Here is a 15,199-nt window from a genome sequence, read left to right on the forward strand (position 1 = left end):
GGCCGGGAGGGAGGCCGGGAGGTCACTGCATCGCGGCCGAGGCGGCGGTTCAGTTTTGTTTAGCTCCCATTGTTGTCCCAAAAGGCTGGTGCCGGTCTCCTGACCGAAAGGCTATTAGCCAGCTTAGGGTTAATTGGTGTTCCATTTTCTAATTGGGCAGCTTCAACTCATTTGCAGAGTTCCTTAAAAGTCCTGGTTATGTTTTTGGACAGGGGGTCTCATCTGCTCTTTTTCTGTTGTTATTTCTTTTTTTATTCTCTCTGAGTGTTTTTGCCACCGATAATAATCTAGCCATTTTAAAAAAATTGAACCTGAAGTGCCTTGACGACTTGGCAAGCGTGCCCAACACTTGACCGTTTGCTCTGGCGTTTTAGCTAGCTCTGGCTTTGATAGTCTGCACATCCCTTCAAAGACTCTAAGGCAGAGTAAACAGCCATTGAGGGTGGGAGTTTTTTCCCCTCCTTTGAGTACTTGTACACACAAAAACTAGAGGTAAGTCGCTTCATTTCTTTGATTGCCACTTCAAATGCCGAAGTGTGTGTGCGTGAGTGACAGCAGAGCCAGGTCAGCTGGCAGCCCAGCATGGCACGGTGTCCACCACGGCTCGGTGCCTCCTTGTGCAGCGCCGGCTGTTCCTTGAACTTGCGAGAAACTGAGCTGACAGAGGCACTTCACGTTCGGGCGACAAGCTAGCCTCAAGGATAAGTGCTCTCTTGTGAGCATGTGCGTGCACTCCTGTGTGGGCTGGGGAGGTTTTGCTTTGTTTTGGGTGGGTGGTTGTTCCCCCCCCTCCCCCCCCCCCCCCCCCCCCCCGGGATGGGGAGTGGGAGAAGACAGTTGAGGTGAACTGTTATTTTAAGCACTTGATTGAAAGGGTGGCTTTTGAAACTATGCATGCTAATCTTCAAAATCCATGGTGGAATTTTCCTACCTGCTGCGCTTAAGTGTGGCATCGTTAACTGAAACAGCCACAAGGGCTGGATGGAACAAGGCTTTAACAGCAAAATCTGGGGCGCTCTGCTTCTCGGTTACCAGTTCAAACCCAGCTCATCGACTGCCCCAGAAGGCTTTTGCAAACTGCTGGCTTTTGTGCAAGCCACAAAACGATGGTTTAATTAAGTTCTTGGCGGCAGGTGCACAGACCTGGGTAATGGTCTGTTGCGGCTGACCCTAAATCTCACCTTCTTATAACTTTTATCAGGGAGGCTAAAGATGTGAGATAGCAGAGCCTGCCCTGCCGCGGGGAAGGTGCAGACTGGCGTGCGGGAGGGCAGTGTGCTGGCAGGGCTGATACTGTCACTGTTCCTCCCTGTGCCTGTGGCTGTTCCTCCACCATAGGGTTACACTCCACCGTATTAAGTTTAGGCAGCACTTAGACCATAGAGTAAATCCTGGACCTGCAGTTTATCATTAAATCACATAATCATTTAGGTTGGAGAAGACACTTAAGATCGAGTCCAACCATAAACCTAACACTGCCAAGTCCACCACTAAACCATGTCCCTAAGTGCCACATCTACACATCTTTTAAATACCCCCAGGGCATTTAATAAGCACAAGAAGTGCTCTTTTATGCTGAGCAATGGCAGGGATGGAGGGAAGGTGCCGTGTCCCCCCTGTTCCTGCCTGCTGCCCCTCCAAAGAGTTGGGGTGCCTTAAGCATCATTGCCTTGTCCTGCGGAGGGGTCCCTGCCACAGCATCCCTTGGTAGCCCTTTTAAAGACACTTTCCTGCCTTGCTTCTTCTGCCTCTTGCTTTGGTGGCTGGGAAGTTGGGAAAATACGTATTTGGAGATGCCTGCGTGTGAAAGGGAATAGCTGCCTGGGCCAAAACATGAGACCTCAACGCACAGTTGTGTCCTAATTGCATAGAGAGTGAAACATGACCTGTTACAGTCGGGCAAGTAGCCAAAACCAGCTTTTCATTTGGTTTCTGTCTTTACCACAACACCCCTTCAAAACAACAACAAGAATTAAGATTTTGCAGCTGGAGAGATCTTTTTTTTTGTAAAGGAACATCAAGGCAATTTTCTAGTGATGTTGGTAGAAGCCAAATTTAACTAGCACAACCACAGATGATACTCTGTGCATTTATTAGAATAATAATGCTACTACTTAAGATTTCCAAAGCCTTTTAACCTCTTCAGTGTGGAATGCAAATACTAAACAAGCTTGCAGCTCAGTGAGGTAGGTAGGAATCGTTATCCTTCCAGTGGAATAAATTAATAGATCCTTCCCGTGATAAGCACAGTGTTTATGCAGGTAATTCCTTTCTCCCCACCTCCCATATAAATTCCACCCTTCCAGATAAGAGTTTACCTATATGTGTTTTATGTGGTCACATGCAGATTGAAGCCTGCTCTTGAAAATGGATTTGTCTTACACCCTTCACAGATAGTGCTGTTGAAGAGAGAAGAGCAGGAGCCATTTTAAAGTCTCTTCCTCCATAACTGGGTATCTCTTAATTAACTTTGGTGTCCACCTTTCTGGATGTATAGATGAATTTGAAGGGATGGTGAGGAAGAAAACTGTCTGCCCGAGACCAACTGTGAACATGAGGAGAAGCAGAGCAGTGAGGAGAACTAGTGGGTGCTGCAGCTCACCAGCTGCCCTGAGGACGGTGAGGTGAAGTGGGAGGTTTCTGCTGGGGAGAACGGACATCAGAGCACAGAGCAAAGCAGTCTGCCTTGCTCCAGGCAGCCCCAGTGGGGAGATAGAATAAGAGCACCAGCAAGCTTAAGCAGGCTGTGAGTGAGAATGGTGCAACTAGAAATTGTATCAATTGCACCAAAGATCTTGGAGTGGTATCCAGTTTGTTCGGTGTTGTTTATCTGCTAGCGTTGTGGCTTATCTCCCTGATAGTTTTGAACCTGTTGATCAATGTCAACTAGTTTTTATGACTAGATTTCTGAAAATTTTCTGGGGTGGTAGCAGCTGAATAGAGGAGAGAGACCTATACTAGCGAAGGCTGAGCTGCCAATGAGGGGAGCAGGGCAGGCAGCCACCCTACCTGTGTTTGGGTAGTTCAGAAGCAGCCACGGCAGATGTTGGTCCTTGCCTAGCTGCTGGAGAAAGGGTGGGAGTGTGAGCAGAAATTTTTGAAGGGGAGGAAGTCTGGTGAGGTCCTGTGTGTTTGTGAATGGCAAGTGTAGGTCTGAAGTCTTTCAGTTGTTTTGTGAGCAGTAAAGCTGATGTTTTAAAGCATACGGACCAAGAAAAACAGAGATAGGTAACCAATACACGTGAGTAATTGCACACAGAATGACCCTGGAGTAGCAGTTACCTTCCGTAAACTTGCACTCGACTTCGCTTTGGACTAAATTTCACGTGTAAAGAAGCCCTGAGTCTGACGTGGGGCAAAGCTGAGTATCAGTGGAAGAAATAATTCATGGTGTGTCTGGGATGGAACTTGGCATAGGAACCATACACAAAGGAAAGAAAGGCCAAAGAGAAGTGCACAGATGAAAAATGCAAAGGGAAATGTTGGTTGCTTTGAGCAGAGGGGAAGGCAGGAGGAGGGAACAGCGATTGCAAGTGTAATTGGTATTGCATAGCCTTGAAGGCAGGGAGTAAAACTTGATACAGAAGGAGAGTGCCAAAAGGAGAATGGACAAGGTGGTAGCTCACATACCTGCTGTGCAAGAAATCTGATTAAATCACTGCTTTATAGGCTGAGTGTCACAAAACATTGAAGTGCTCAGTTCCCTAGAACTAAGTATCTTAAAGCAGTTTTTTCTTCCCTAAGTGTGAAAGCATGCCACTTACAAAATTCATCTGATCACATAGCTCTTTTACACTACACTCTTTTACGTAGAGTCTTGTGCTGCCAGTGACTCCTGTATGCACATAACCATTCTGGCTAGGGGTAGGTCACCTCTTCCTTCGTGAGTCCTCCCCAGGTAGGAGAACATGCTCAGAGCTTGCTTCCTTGAGAAAGGAGGCAGATCCATGCCCAACTTTTTCTTCCAACTGTGTGTTCTTGGCAGCTGAGCAAATACTGCATTTAGGTGTGAGACTGGAAGGGTGCAGTCTCACACGGAGACCCATAATAAGACCCAGATGTGGGTTTGGGTCTTACCAGAACAGTACACTACCTTCTCCCCTCCCAAAGCACCTCTATGCACATGCGTGTGTGTATTGGTGTAGCGCAGGTTTCAAAGCTCCCGATTAGGCGCTAGTGAGTGGCTGGCTGGTGACGCCTTGTCAAGTAGAAGAAAATGAGTACTTAAATGACCTCCTGTTTCCTATTGTCCATGTCTAGTGACATGGTACATCTTGGGGCAGGGAGGGGAGTGCAGCCGGTTTCTGAGGAGTGTGGCACGCCTGCATTAAAAGGGTTTGAAGAATTATGGAAGCAATTAGTTTGATGGTGGTGATTAGTTTGTAGGAGAGTTCAGGAGTTGACTTCTGCCCCGTCATCTTTGCTGTGGTGAAGGTAGCGCTGCCCTGTCCTCCCTTGGGAAGGCAGCTGCTGCTGCTGCTAATCTGCATTCTCCAGCAGTGGCGTGATGAAATCCAGAGGTTCTGGCCCATTTTGCAGCTGGCTGCGCTCTGGACTAGCCTGAGGTTGTCTGTGTCAGCGTTGTTCTGCTCTCCCCGTCCACACTTGCTCAGAACTCCTTCCCCCATGCCTCTTACGGTTGGGGGCTTGAGGGTTTTTGTTTGTGCCTGTGGTTGTCTGTGCTTCTGGGGTGGTGCAATGGGGCAGGGGGAAATGAGGCTGTAGGTGGGGGGATATTTAGCGGGGGAATCTTCCGATCATAGTACACATCCAGGTCTGCACGTGCAGGTAGGCAGAATCACGCTCTTGCCAGGGGAGCCTGTGCTAGAGAAGGGCATTCGGTAGCCGTGCACGGTGCCACGGCTCTCCCTCGCCCTGTGCCATACTTGCAAATACTGCCCAGCCTCTGGTCCACGGCAGCAGCTCGGCTTTCCCAGCACTTCCTCGGTGTGTGCACAGGGTACGGGAAGGTCTCAGTGTGGCATGGAAATGGGCAAGAGTTTATATAAGCTGTTGGTGACAGCTTCGGAAGATGAAGATGTTAATTGCTGTGTGACCAGAACTCAGCAGGGAACAGAACAAGCTCTTCTGTGTGGGGTGCAGAGCAACCTCATCTCTTATCAACCAACAAGCTATTTCTACTCAAACCATGCAGTTTGGGGTTGGTTTGTGTCCTTTTGTTTTTAGTTCTCCTGAATGAAGGTTTTCTTTTTTTTGTTCTTGTTTTTTCTCTTAACCTCTCAAATTTTTTTGCAAGAGAGTAGTATTTTCCTTTCTGTAATTACAAACACACTTTTTGTAAAAGCATCTATAAATGGTTTGGTCAGTACTGCACAAAACTAGGGTTCCAGCAGTGCTCCGAATTCTTACACAAAGATGCCAATAGATAGGAAACTTTAAATTCATGTTTTACTGAGCTGAGCCACGTTGCACTGTGAAGGAAGGGGAATGACACATTGATTATTATTCTGTGATAATAGCAATAATACTGAAAACAAAGCTTGTTTGGGGGGTTGGTTTTGGGTTTTTTGGGTTTTTTTTTTTTGCTGTGGTACCCCAAAATTTATTGGCCAGTGTAAAGAAGGAGAATTGCTCCATCCAGGTGTGTGAGCCATCTGTAATGTTGGATTGGTTGTTTCTTTCAGGTCAAAGCCACTGGACAGGAGCTCTTTCAGCAAGTTTGTGATTTAGTGAAGATTAAAGAGCCTCACTTCTTTGGCCTCAGCATTGTTAAAAGTAAGCAAACTCAATGCACGGAGCAAATGACTTGGCAAACATCCACAGACCCGCTTGTGTATTTACAGTGTGTGCATATATACACAGTGGCTGTGCCTGCGGGGAATTTGATTGTAATAAGGTCACAAAGTATGTAGATTATGCACAGGCTTCTCGAGCTCTTTTGATCTTTGGTATGTGGGCAGACAAATTGGGAGAAGGGGCGGCTTTTGTTCTCCTCCTTTGTTCTTACACGTTCCACCTCTTTGTGGGGTTTTCTTTCTCTCCTGTAGCCGAGTTGCTAGCCAGCATATTTGTCACTGAATTCAAAACTGTCAGTAGTTGAAGAAGAGGTGAATTTTAAAAGGAGTTTGGGGCTGAAAGCGTTACTTATCTTCTGAAGTCACACGCAAAGAATGTGGCACCAGGGGGAGGAAACTCAAATGGTTTGAGGGGACTGAATGCATGTGTGGGGGACGTTGGGTTTTGAAATATAGCGTGGGAAATACAAAACTTCTTAATCTGGGTTGAAGTCCAGTCTGCTTGGTCCTACGGCTTAGTATTGACCAGGGAACAGTGTAAGATGATGCCTTAAAGGAGCAAACTGATATGAAATACTACATTTCTGGGATGGTGTGTGCATTGGCACGCTACACCCTCCAACTCTTAGTAATCAGAAATGGATCTGTTGTCTTCCTTATCCTGCCTCCCTGTCTTTCCTCAAGCATAGAAAGGACTTTTCCCTCCTAAATTTTTCTCAAGTGTGTTGTTATTTACTACTGCAACTCTAGATGTTGTTTCATTGAAGTGAGAATAGTCTTTTATGAGTTCTTCTAAATTAGGTTTCTTTTGCCTCCTTATGAGCATGTTGGGTAAAATAGTTTATTTTAAGTTTACTTGTCTCATTTCCTTTCTGCTCTCATTCTCTAAGAACTTTGGGAGTTTTTTGAGCACAGCACTCAAACTGAGACTGGAGGAGGCTGTTTATCTCCATAAGGTTTGTAGAGTCTCCAAGAGATTCCGTCAATGTAACTAAACCAGTAGCTAACAAATATATCTGTGCATTTAAACCAGCACATTTCTTTTTTTAATGCAAGGAAAACATGAATGCTCTTAACTTTTTTCACAAATTGACTGTGTTCCTGTGAGTCCCCCCTCCTCTACCGCCTTTTCATAACACCAGTTTTTGCCTATTCCACTTGCAGGACGTCTTGGGTGAAATTGAAGCTCCTGTCTGTCCCTGTAAGACAGGGCAATTTCATTGCCATTTTCTTTGAATTAGGTGCTCTTCTCCTGTTCTCTTCGTGTTTCTTTCACTTTTTTTCCCTTTCATATCTTTCTTGTTTCATATTTTCTGTACCCTGCTTTTTTCTTCCCTCCCACCTTTTGCGTGGAGCAGTTTCCTTCACCCTGTCACGCACAGGGGCTCTGGCCCCAAAATACCCTATTGTGGCAGATGCCTTTCAGCCTGCTGGAAATGCAGTATAACTACCCCAACCCAAGTTGCATAATAAAGCTATGCTGACTAGACCTTGAAGTATAATGCCCGTAGCTCTAAACGTAAACAATCTTCTTGCTTCGCAAAAGTGTTCTTCCTTTTTAGAGAAGCTAATTCTTTGCAAAGCTCTTTGAAAAACGTCAAGGAAAATTGTTGCAGGAGCCCAGTAGCATGAATTAACCTCTCTTGTTTTGTTTTGCTGACTATTCCTCCTGCTTTCTGTAGCTCAGTTTGTGAAGCTGCTTAATTGGAGGCTCCGCATGCTCACCCTGGCTCCTCCCGACAGCCATCTCCCTCCGACAGCCATCTCCCTCCGCCACCCAGGCAGGTGTCAGGATTTTGGATAAGGAGATTTATTTTTGTTTGTGCCTCTGTTTAACAAAGTGTTGGGGCTGAACAACGGGAGAGACAAAAGTGTCAGCAGTGAGTTTCTCAGCCTGAATGGCCACAGCCACCAGGAAGGCTGCAGCTGTCCTCAAGAGAGGGAGCAAACCTGATCTGTTGTCATTCCTTCCTCTGGTCTCTACCTTTAGTCTATGAACATCCAGTAAGCTGCTGACTGGAGTCTTGTGGGGTGGGTTTTAGGGTTTTCTTTATTTTGTTTTTTAAATAACTCCAGGTTTATTACTGTAGCGCTGTAACAAAGGAAATCTTTTGTTTTCTGTTCCCCGACTTGATTTTCCCCCCCACCTTGTTTTGGCCAACAGACTGGTGATCATCTCCCTTGCTGCCAGTGGTAAGTGAGGTCTTGCTTCTACTGCAAACTCTCCATCTCTGGCATTTGGAAGGAGCCTTTAAGGCATTGCCTGCTTTTCCGGGATGTTTTGGTTTCACAGCAAGCTATCATCTCAAAAAAGGGAAGCAGCCCAGTCAGGTTGTGGGGAGGCCTGGGTAAGTTTTGCATTGCCCAGGGCTGTCTTGCAGGTACTTAAGTCAACTGCCTTGGCTGAGCAGCAGGTCGTCCCATGTCCCAGAAAGGCTGCGGAGAGAAGGCGTGGGACTGGTCTGCAGGGCAAGGATGGGTTAGATGTCAGAAAACTAGAGAGGAAGCCACTGCATTTCAGACCAAAGTATTCCTCTTCTGCATGATGGTTTCACCTCTCTGTGCTGCAGCTCCAAGATGTCACTTTTTAAGAAATAACTGCCCTGTTTTAATAAGAGTGTATTTCCCAGTTTCTTAATGTGTATTTATTTTTGGCAGTCTGATGCTGCCACATGCAGAACAAGGTGTTCTAATCCACCTGCAGCCATTACCTTGCTGCTAATTTGTCAACAAAACCCTGACTGTCAGCAGTGGCAAGAGAATGAAAATTAAAGGATTTCTGCAGAACTGTAACCAATCACACTGGGTGGATTATCTGGATTAGGAGCCCATTTGACCTGCAGACATTGTACAGATAGGCTAATGCTCAGTTGGTCTCATAGTATGTGTGTGAGGGGGAGAGGTTGGGCTCCTTAATCATAAACCGAAGTTTAACCCCTAAGTGTGGCAAAAATGAAAACGGCACCATAAAGCACTGTGCAAACTGCAAACCACGCATGCTGGGAGATCTAAGCTCTAGGTCTTGGAGTGTGTCTTCCAGCATTTGCTGGCTAAATTTGTTGCCTTCACTTCTGACTGTTACAGATGCCAAGGGCAAGCTTCAGGATTTAAGATAACAGTAATGGTGGCAGAACAGAATTTTTCACCCCTTTGCTCTTGAGTTTTTAGTTCTCAAGGTGAAAGCCCCCTCAGCCAACTGTATTGGGGGGAGGGGGGAAAGCTTGCATCTATAAGAAGAATTTGATCCCTTTTGAAAATGAAGTTCAGGAGTGTCTATTAATGGGAAGCCACACCGGCACAAAGCTTGGGACATGTTGCTCTTCTAGTTTTGTCACAGATCATCAAGCAGGCTATACCTTGTGTTCTGCTGCTGCTGATGTGCATTTTTTCATTGTAGTTTGCTCAGTGAAGACCCTGCAACCCTGCCAGGTTCAAGCTGGCTCCATCGGGTTCAGCAGCTGGGTCTTACATTGCAGCTCCTCCTGCAGGGTCAACCTTATCGAGTGCCCTGCGGGAGGCTTCCCTCTTGTTATCAGAAAGTGTACGCAGGGACGCAATTCACTCTTCGAAACCAGAACTGATTGTCAGCAGACAAAGAACAGCCAGGCTTCCTTTGTTGTTATAACCTGGATCCCTGTGATACTGAATCTTGAGCTTCTCCTTTCTTGGAGCAAACTTTGCTTGACCCAAGCAGATGGAAGCCTTCAATTGTGAAGGAGCAAGCCTGCAGCTCCTACACACTGCCACTGTCTCTCTGTGTCCTATCAGTTTGTCAAGATGGCTTTCTAAACAGCCAAATCGCTTTGCTTCAGCTCCGCTGCCTCGAGGATCGTCATTGAATTACTACAGCTATGGCTGTTCACTGTGCCAGACCCATGCTTCCCAGTCCTCCTTACTTGTGTGCTGTGGTGGGTTGATCCTGGCTGGAGGCTCTATCACTCCGTGCCTCAGCTGGACAGGGGAGAGAAAATATAATAAAGGGCTCGTGGGTCAAGATAAGGACAGGGAGTGGTTACTTGCCAATTACCATCTTGGGCAAAACAAACTCAGCTTGGGGAAAATTAATTTAATTTATTACCAATCAAATCAGAGTAGGATAATGAGAAATAAACCCAAATCTTAAAACACCTTCCCCCACCCCTCCCTTCTTCCCAGGCACTCTTCTCTCCTGAATTCTCTACCTACTTACCCCAGCAGCACAGGGGGATGGAGAATGGGGGTTGGGTTCAGTTTATCACACATTGTCTCTGCTGCTTCATCTTCTTCAGGGGCAGGACTCATCATGCTCTTCCCCTGCTCCAGCGTGGGCTTCCCACAGGGTCACAGTCTCCTTCGGGCATCTACCTGCTCTGGCATGGGGTCTTCCCCGGGCTGCAGGTGGATATCTGCTCCACTGTGAACCTCCATGGGCTGCAGGGGGACAGCCTGCCTCACCATGGTCTTCATCACCACGGGCTGCAGGGGAATCGCTGCTCTGGCACCTGGATCGCCTCCTCCTCCTCCTTCTTCACTGACCTTGGTGTCTGCAGGGTTGTTTCTCTTGCATGTTCTCATTCCTCTCTCTGGCTGCTGTTTCTGTGCCCCCTGCAACTTTTTTCCCCTTCTTAAATATGTTAACACAGAGGTGCTGCCACCGTTGCTGATGGCCTTGGCCTTGGCCTTGGCCAGCAGCGGGTCCATCTTGGAGCCGGCTGGCATTCGCTCTGTTGGACATAAGGGAAGCTTCCAGCAGCTTCTCACAGAAGCCACCGCTGTAGCCCCCCGCTACCAAAACCTTGCCATGCAAACCCAATACATGTACTTAGCCAAGGAGCTTGGTGGTTAACTCTGCCAAGACCGCTCTGTCTCCAGTTAACTCTTCTGCATCTGTGTATCCTCCAGTACTGAAGTTCATGGATGGAATATGCTACCATGTTATTTTTGTATTATGTGGGTATCTATTACAACAAAGGGTCTCTTAAGAAGGCAGGTGACCTATAATAGAAGTTCTCCAAAATACCTTCAGGTGATTTCTACACCCCAGTCCTTCCCCACTATCCCTGCTTCTGCCTCTCCTCCCTCAAATACCTGCATGGATAGTTGCATTTCCTTTATGAGTTGCTTCTATATCCTAACCTAAGAAGATACAGCTCTGTTATAGTGACTTTAATACCTCCAGCAAAAGTTAAATGCAATGTAAGGAAAATGTGGGCAGAAATGTGCCACCTAGAGGGAATTGCAGGAGTTCAGGTGCTAAAACAGTTAAAAAAAGCTCTCCTTGGAAGGATTTGTATGGTCTCTTCCTATGAAGGCATTTTTTTGTTTGTACCTGCTGTCAGTTGTTTCTCTTTCAGCATCAGTACAACATCCAGCCAAGTGCTCTCCTGCCCGAGGATTGCAAGGGATGTTTGCTCTTGGAAGCGCTGGAAGTAGTTCTGCAGCTCTTCTTGTGCAGAAGAATCCCCTGTGATGCTGCCAAAAGTCCAAAGGGCTTTGCCGGGGCATGCCTTGTTGCTAACTGTAAGATGCCAACATAAAATTCCTGCAGTACCTACCCATCGTCAGGAATGACTGACCCTTTGTCTCAGTCTTCAGACCTCAATAGTTCCTAACAGCCACACTACCTTGGTGCTTCTTGATATTGCCTCTTTTCACTCTTCCGTCCGTATACCTTCTGTCCGTCCCAGGTAAAATGACCTCACCCAGGACCTCCCTTGCTTTATTCCCAGCCTCTGTTGTGGTTCTTCCCTTCTTCACTTGGGATATGTGTACTTCCCAGCTAAAGCTAAAAACACAAGGCTATCCTGAACCAAGACCCCTTAGTAAACTAATCAGCCAGGTGCTGAAAAGTGGACAAGGTTTCCTTCTGTCGGCTTGAAAGGTAACACCAAGAGCATCGAGAAGTTACGTGGAGGTGGTGGGAGCAGATGCCATGTGGATATTGATGTCCCCAGGCCACCAGCACTTGGAAGCCTGGGGAGTTCCACATGCAAAAGGAGTGTGTAGCCATCTTTTCTTCAATAAACAAACAAAAAACCCCATGCTGGTATTCAGGGAAGCTAAACAGGTTATGTGAGGTCTACGGCATGTATTGTGAGGTATTTTTAAGTGCTGGATTTTTTTTAAGCTTTAGCTCTCCCCTAACTCCCTCTGTTCTGCTCCTGATCTCATTCCTGTTGCCTCTCAAGGGAAATAGTGGTGTTGCCATGAGGCTTCTTGCAGCATCTGGGAGAAATTAAGCACTATAGCCAAGGACAATTTTTCCCCCCTTCTCTTTAAGGCAGAAAATGCTTGCTATGTGGAAGTTTGGCTTTGCACTAACTCACATTTTATTTGAATTCTGATCTTCTGGACTGTCTAAATAGTTATAATACTAAAATATACTTGACTCAACCAAAGGAGTTAATGGGACATTCCTGGCTGCCAATGGGGCCTGAGCTCTGTCTCTTGGTAGGACAGGACTTACTTTTGTGGAATTTCTCAGTGCTTCTAGCCCAAAGTGGGCGCAGAAGGAGAACAGGTTATTAGCATTCACCATTACTTATCTTTTCTGCAGGGAACATACCTTTCATAAAAAATGAAATGGGGAGGCACTAGTTAATGCAAAATAATGGCTATTTAGAGTAACAATGACTCAAAACTGATTTGACCCTGTATTACAGCCATGCTTTTCTCTTCCCATTTTCTCTGCAGTGTAAATAATGCCTATTGTAAATCTGCAACACTTGCTGGAACTGTGTCACTTTTTTGTGACTGGAGACGTGGCCCATTATTTTTTTGCAACAATGTGCGTCCTATATTTGCTTAAATATGTAAATATGTTAAGCTAATTTTGCAGAGTAGGAGCACTTGAATCTTTGCATTTCTGGTGGCTGCTTGATTTGAAGTGAGATTTTTACACCACAAACTTTCCTTTTCATTTGAGGGCTCTTAGTAGCTGAAACTGGGAGAAATGTGTAAATTGTGTTACTGCAAACTAGCTGGCTGTCCACATGCGTTTCTTGGGATCGCAGTGCAGTGCACTGCTGTGTTGTGCCAGGTCTGGTGTCTTTACACACATACGTGAGGGAACCTTTTAAGAGAAGCTGATATGATGTATTTTTAAGCTCACTGACAGTGCTGAGACAAGATTCATGAATGCAGTGTCAGTAGCTGCAGGTGGACAGGTGCGTATTTGCATGCATGTGTGCTTCTAAGCCAGCTTCTTAGTACCTTTCAGTTGTTGTCCTTCAGCTGAGGCCAGCGAAGCAATGACAGTTTGTACCTGCTGAGTGTCCAGCCCTGTTTGGATCCACAGATCGGACGTGTTCTTCCCTGGAAAGGTGGCCATCTGTGCATTTCTATACTGGCCTTTACAGCACTGCTCTGAGGTGCTGCAGTTCGGTGCCCTCATCTCTGTTACAGACGCTGGTTTTCAAACCAGAGGCAGTTTTAGCACCAGGCAAAAGATCTCTAAGTCTCACCACTAATCCAGTTTAAGGAAAAAAAACCAACAATACAACGAACATAGGGCTGGGGAGGGAAATACCTCTTTGTTTTTGTAGATGGAGGCTTAAGCTGCAGGTTGACATTCCAGCAATATTAACTTCATTAAGGCAGGAATGCAGCACTGCATTCTTGCACGGGAGGGAGGACAGGGAGGATGCTGGGCTGAGCTGGAGAGGAACAGGACCCCCAGGGAGAGCTGACATGTCGGGGTGTCCTCCTCCTTCAGCCTGCCTTATTCTTGGGTTTTAGGTGCACCTCTCGGTAGGCATGATAATGACCTGGAGTCCTCAGGCTTGTCATTTGGGCCATCCCAGAGTCATCTCTCTAACCTAATTAACATGACAGAGATAAATAGGGGCTGTGGGGTGTGGGTAACAAATGGCTTTACTATGGTGGAACTGCTCTGTCATCATTTTCCCCTTTCTGTCCCAGTATCCCTGTGTGATGGGAGGCTTAAGGTATATCAGCACACTTGCTGTTGCCATCTTTCCATCATGGCTAAGGAATAAATCGCGTATTCCCTAAACACCTCTGGGCACAGGATCATTCCTGAGCAAGAAGGGAAAACGGACCCTACAGCTTGTTACAGCCATGCAGGTTCCCTACCCTCGTTACAAGAAGGCAGCTAAACACCGTGGTGCTGGTGGAACTGATACAGGCTCTACCCAACACCAAAACCAGGACACTGTGCCATCAGGAGCAGTCCCAATCCCGCTGCGGGAGCCCACAGTGGAGCAAGCACCCTGCCCTGGGACTGCCGAAGCCCAGGGAGGGACTGGGTACCGTGCTTGTGTTATCCCACTCCTGTCTCTTGCTGTGCAACTGCTTCCTAAATGAGCTTTTATTTACTTTTTAAGAAAAGCTTTACAGAGAATCGCTTATCAGCTTGGCAGCTGACAGTGGACAGAGACAAGGCCAAGAGATGGACCAAACCTCTCTCTCTCACTGACTAGGGCTTCTATCAGCCTTTTCAAGGCAGCGTTATCTGATCTTAATGGACTTACAGAAGCAAGGGTTGGGGCCAGCACAGCCCCCCAGCCCTATCTTACAGGCATAAGTGAAGAGGCAGGTACAAGGTGCAGTCTCTGTGATGCTAAAACCTCTTCTTGTCAAAATAGCAAAACAACTTCTGTATCACCTTGTGTGCTACAGCACTTAAATTACCACCACTAAAATTTTCAGGAATTAACAGCAATTTCAACAGTGCTGTTAAATAGTCTTGTATAAGCACGTGACATGTCAAGCAACATGGTAAACAGAAATTTAATTACATTAAAGTTACAGCTGCAATCAATACAATGCAGGAAAGACCATAGGGACAGAAACAGGACTTTTTGGGGATAGTCCTCTTTATTTGTGTCCAGTGTTACTGGTATTTTACACAAGGCTTCCTGTTAGTGTGGTGTGTGGACCAGTTCTGGCTAGCACCAGGTGTGGTTTCTTTCACTTGAGGTGGGAGCCAAGCAAGGTTGTGACAAGGGTTTTTTTCGCTTGCTGGTTTTTTAAAAGCTTACAAAGGAAGTATTTTCTGTATCTGCCCCTATAAGGAACTGGAATGCTCTGGGAGGATGGCTGCAAGGTAGCTCAGAGCCCCCTTGAATACCTGCTGTAATGCTGGCCTCTGCCAGTCCTTCATCTGCTATACAGCCACAAGTGCAGGCTCTCATTTGGTTGTAAATCTCCATTAGAAAAATTTCATCTCTATTCTCTCCTTCCTTTTTTTTTTTTTTTTTTTTTTTTGTTTGAAATCAGAAAGCAAAAGCCAAAGCTTAGAAGTCTGGGCTGGTCTTCAGGGGTAGAAGGTTGTTTTGTGAAGGGTTCTTTTTTTTTTTTTTTCTTCCTTTTTTCCCCTCCTCCTCATGTCTAAGGAATAAGCTTTTCAGCTTGGCACTTATGTCACCTGTAAAAACACTTTCCTGGGCAGGACCAAGGGCTGGAGGGACTGGTCAGGTGAATGTGCTCAGCTGGCATTGCCG

At 46.4% G+C, this 15,199-nt stretch overlaps 1 protein-coding gene across 4 annotated transcripts in view; it reads left to right on the top strand.

Annotated features, from left to right (window-relative positions):
* The window catches only part of FRMD1 (FERM domain containing 1), a 45,449-nt gene that overhangs the window by 10,539 nt on the left and 19,711 nt on the right, over window positions 1-15,199 (top strand). For all 4 annotated transcript variants that reach the window (XM_075043350.1, XM_075043354.1, XM_075043352.1 and 1 more), the window contains exon 3: window positions 5,646-5,736. In XM_075043350.1, coding sequence (XP_074899451.1) covers window positions 5,646-5,736 — 91 coding nt within the window. The remainder of the gene's footprint in view (window positions 1-5,645; window positions 5,737-15,199) is intronic.

This window comes from Buteo buteo, chromosome 12, assembly GCF_964188355.1.
Source record: "Buteo buteo chromosome 12, bButBut1.hap1.1, whole genome shotgun sequence".
NCBI lineage: Eukaryota > Metazoa > Chordata > Aves > Accipitriformes > Accipitridae > Buteo > Buteo buteo.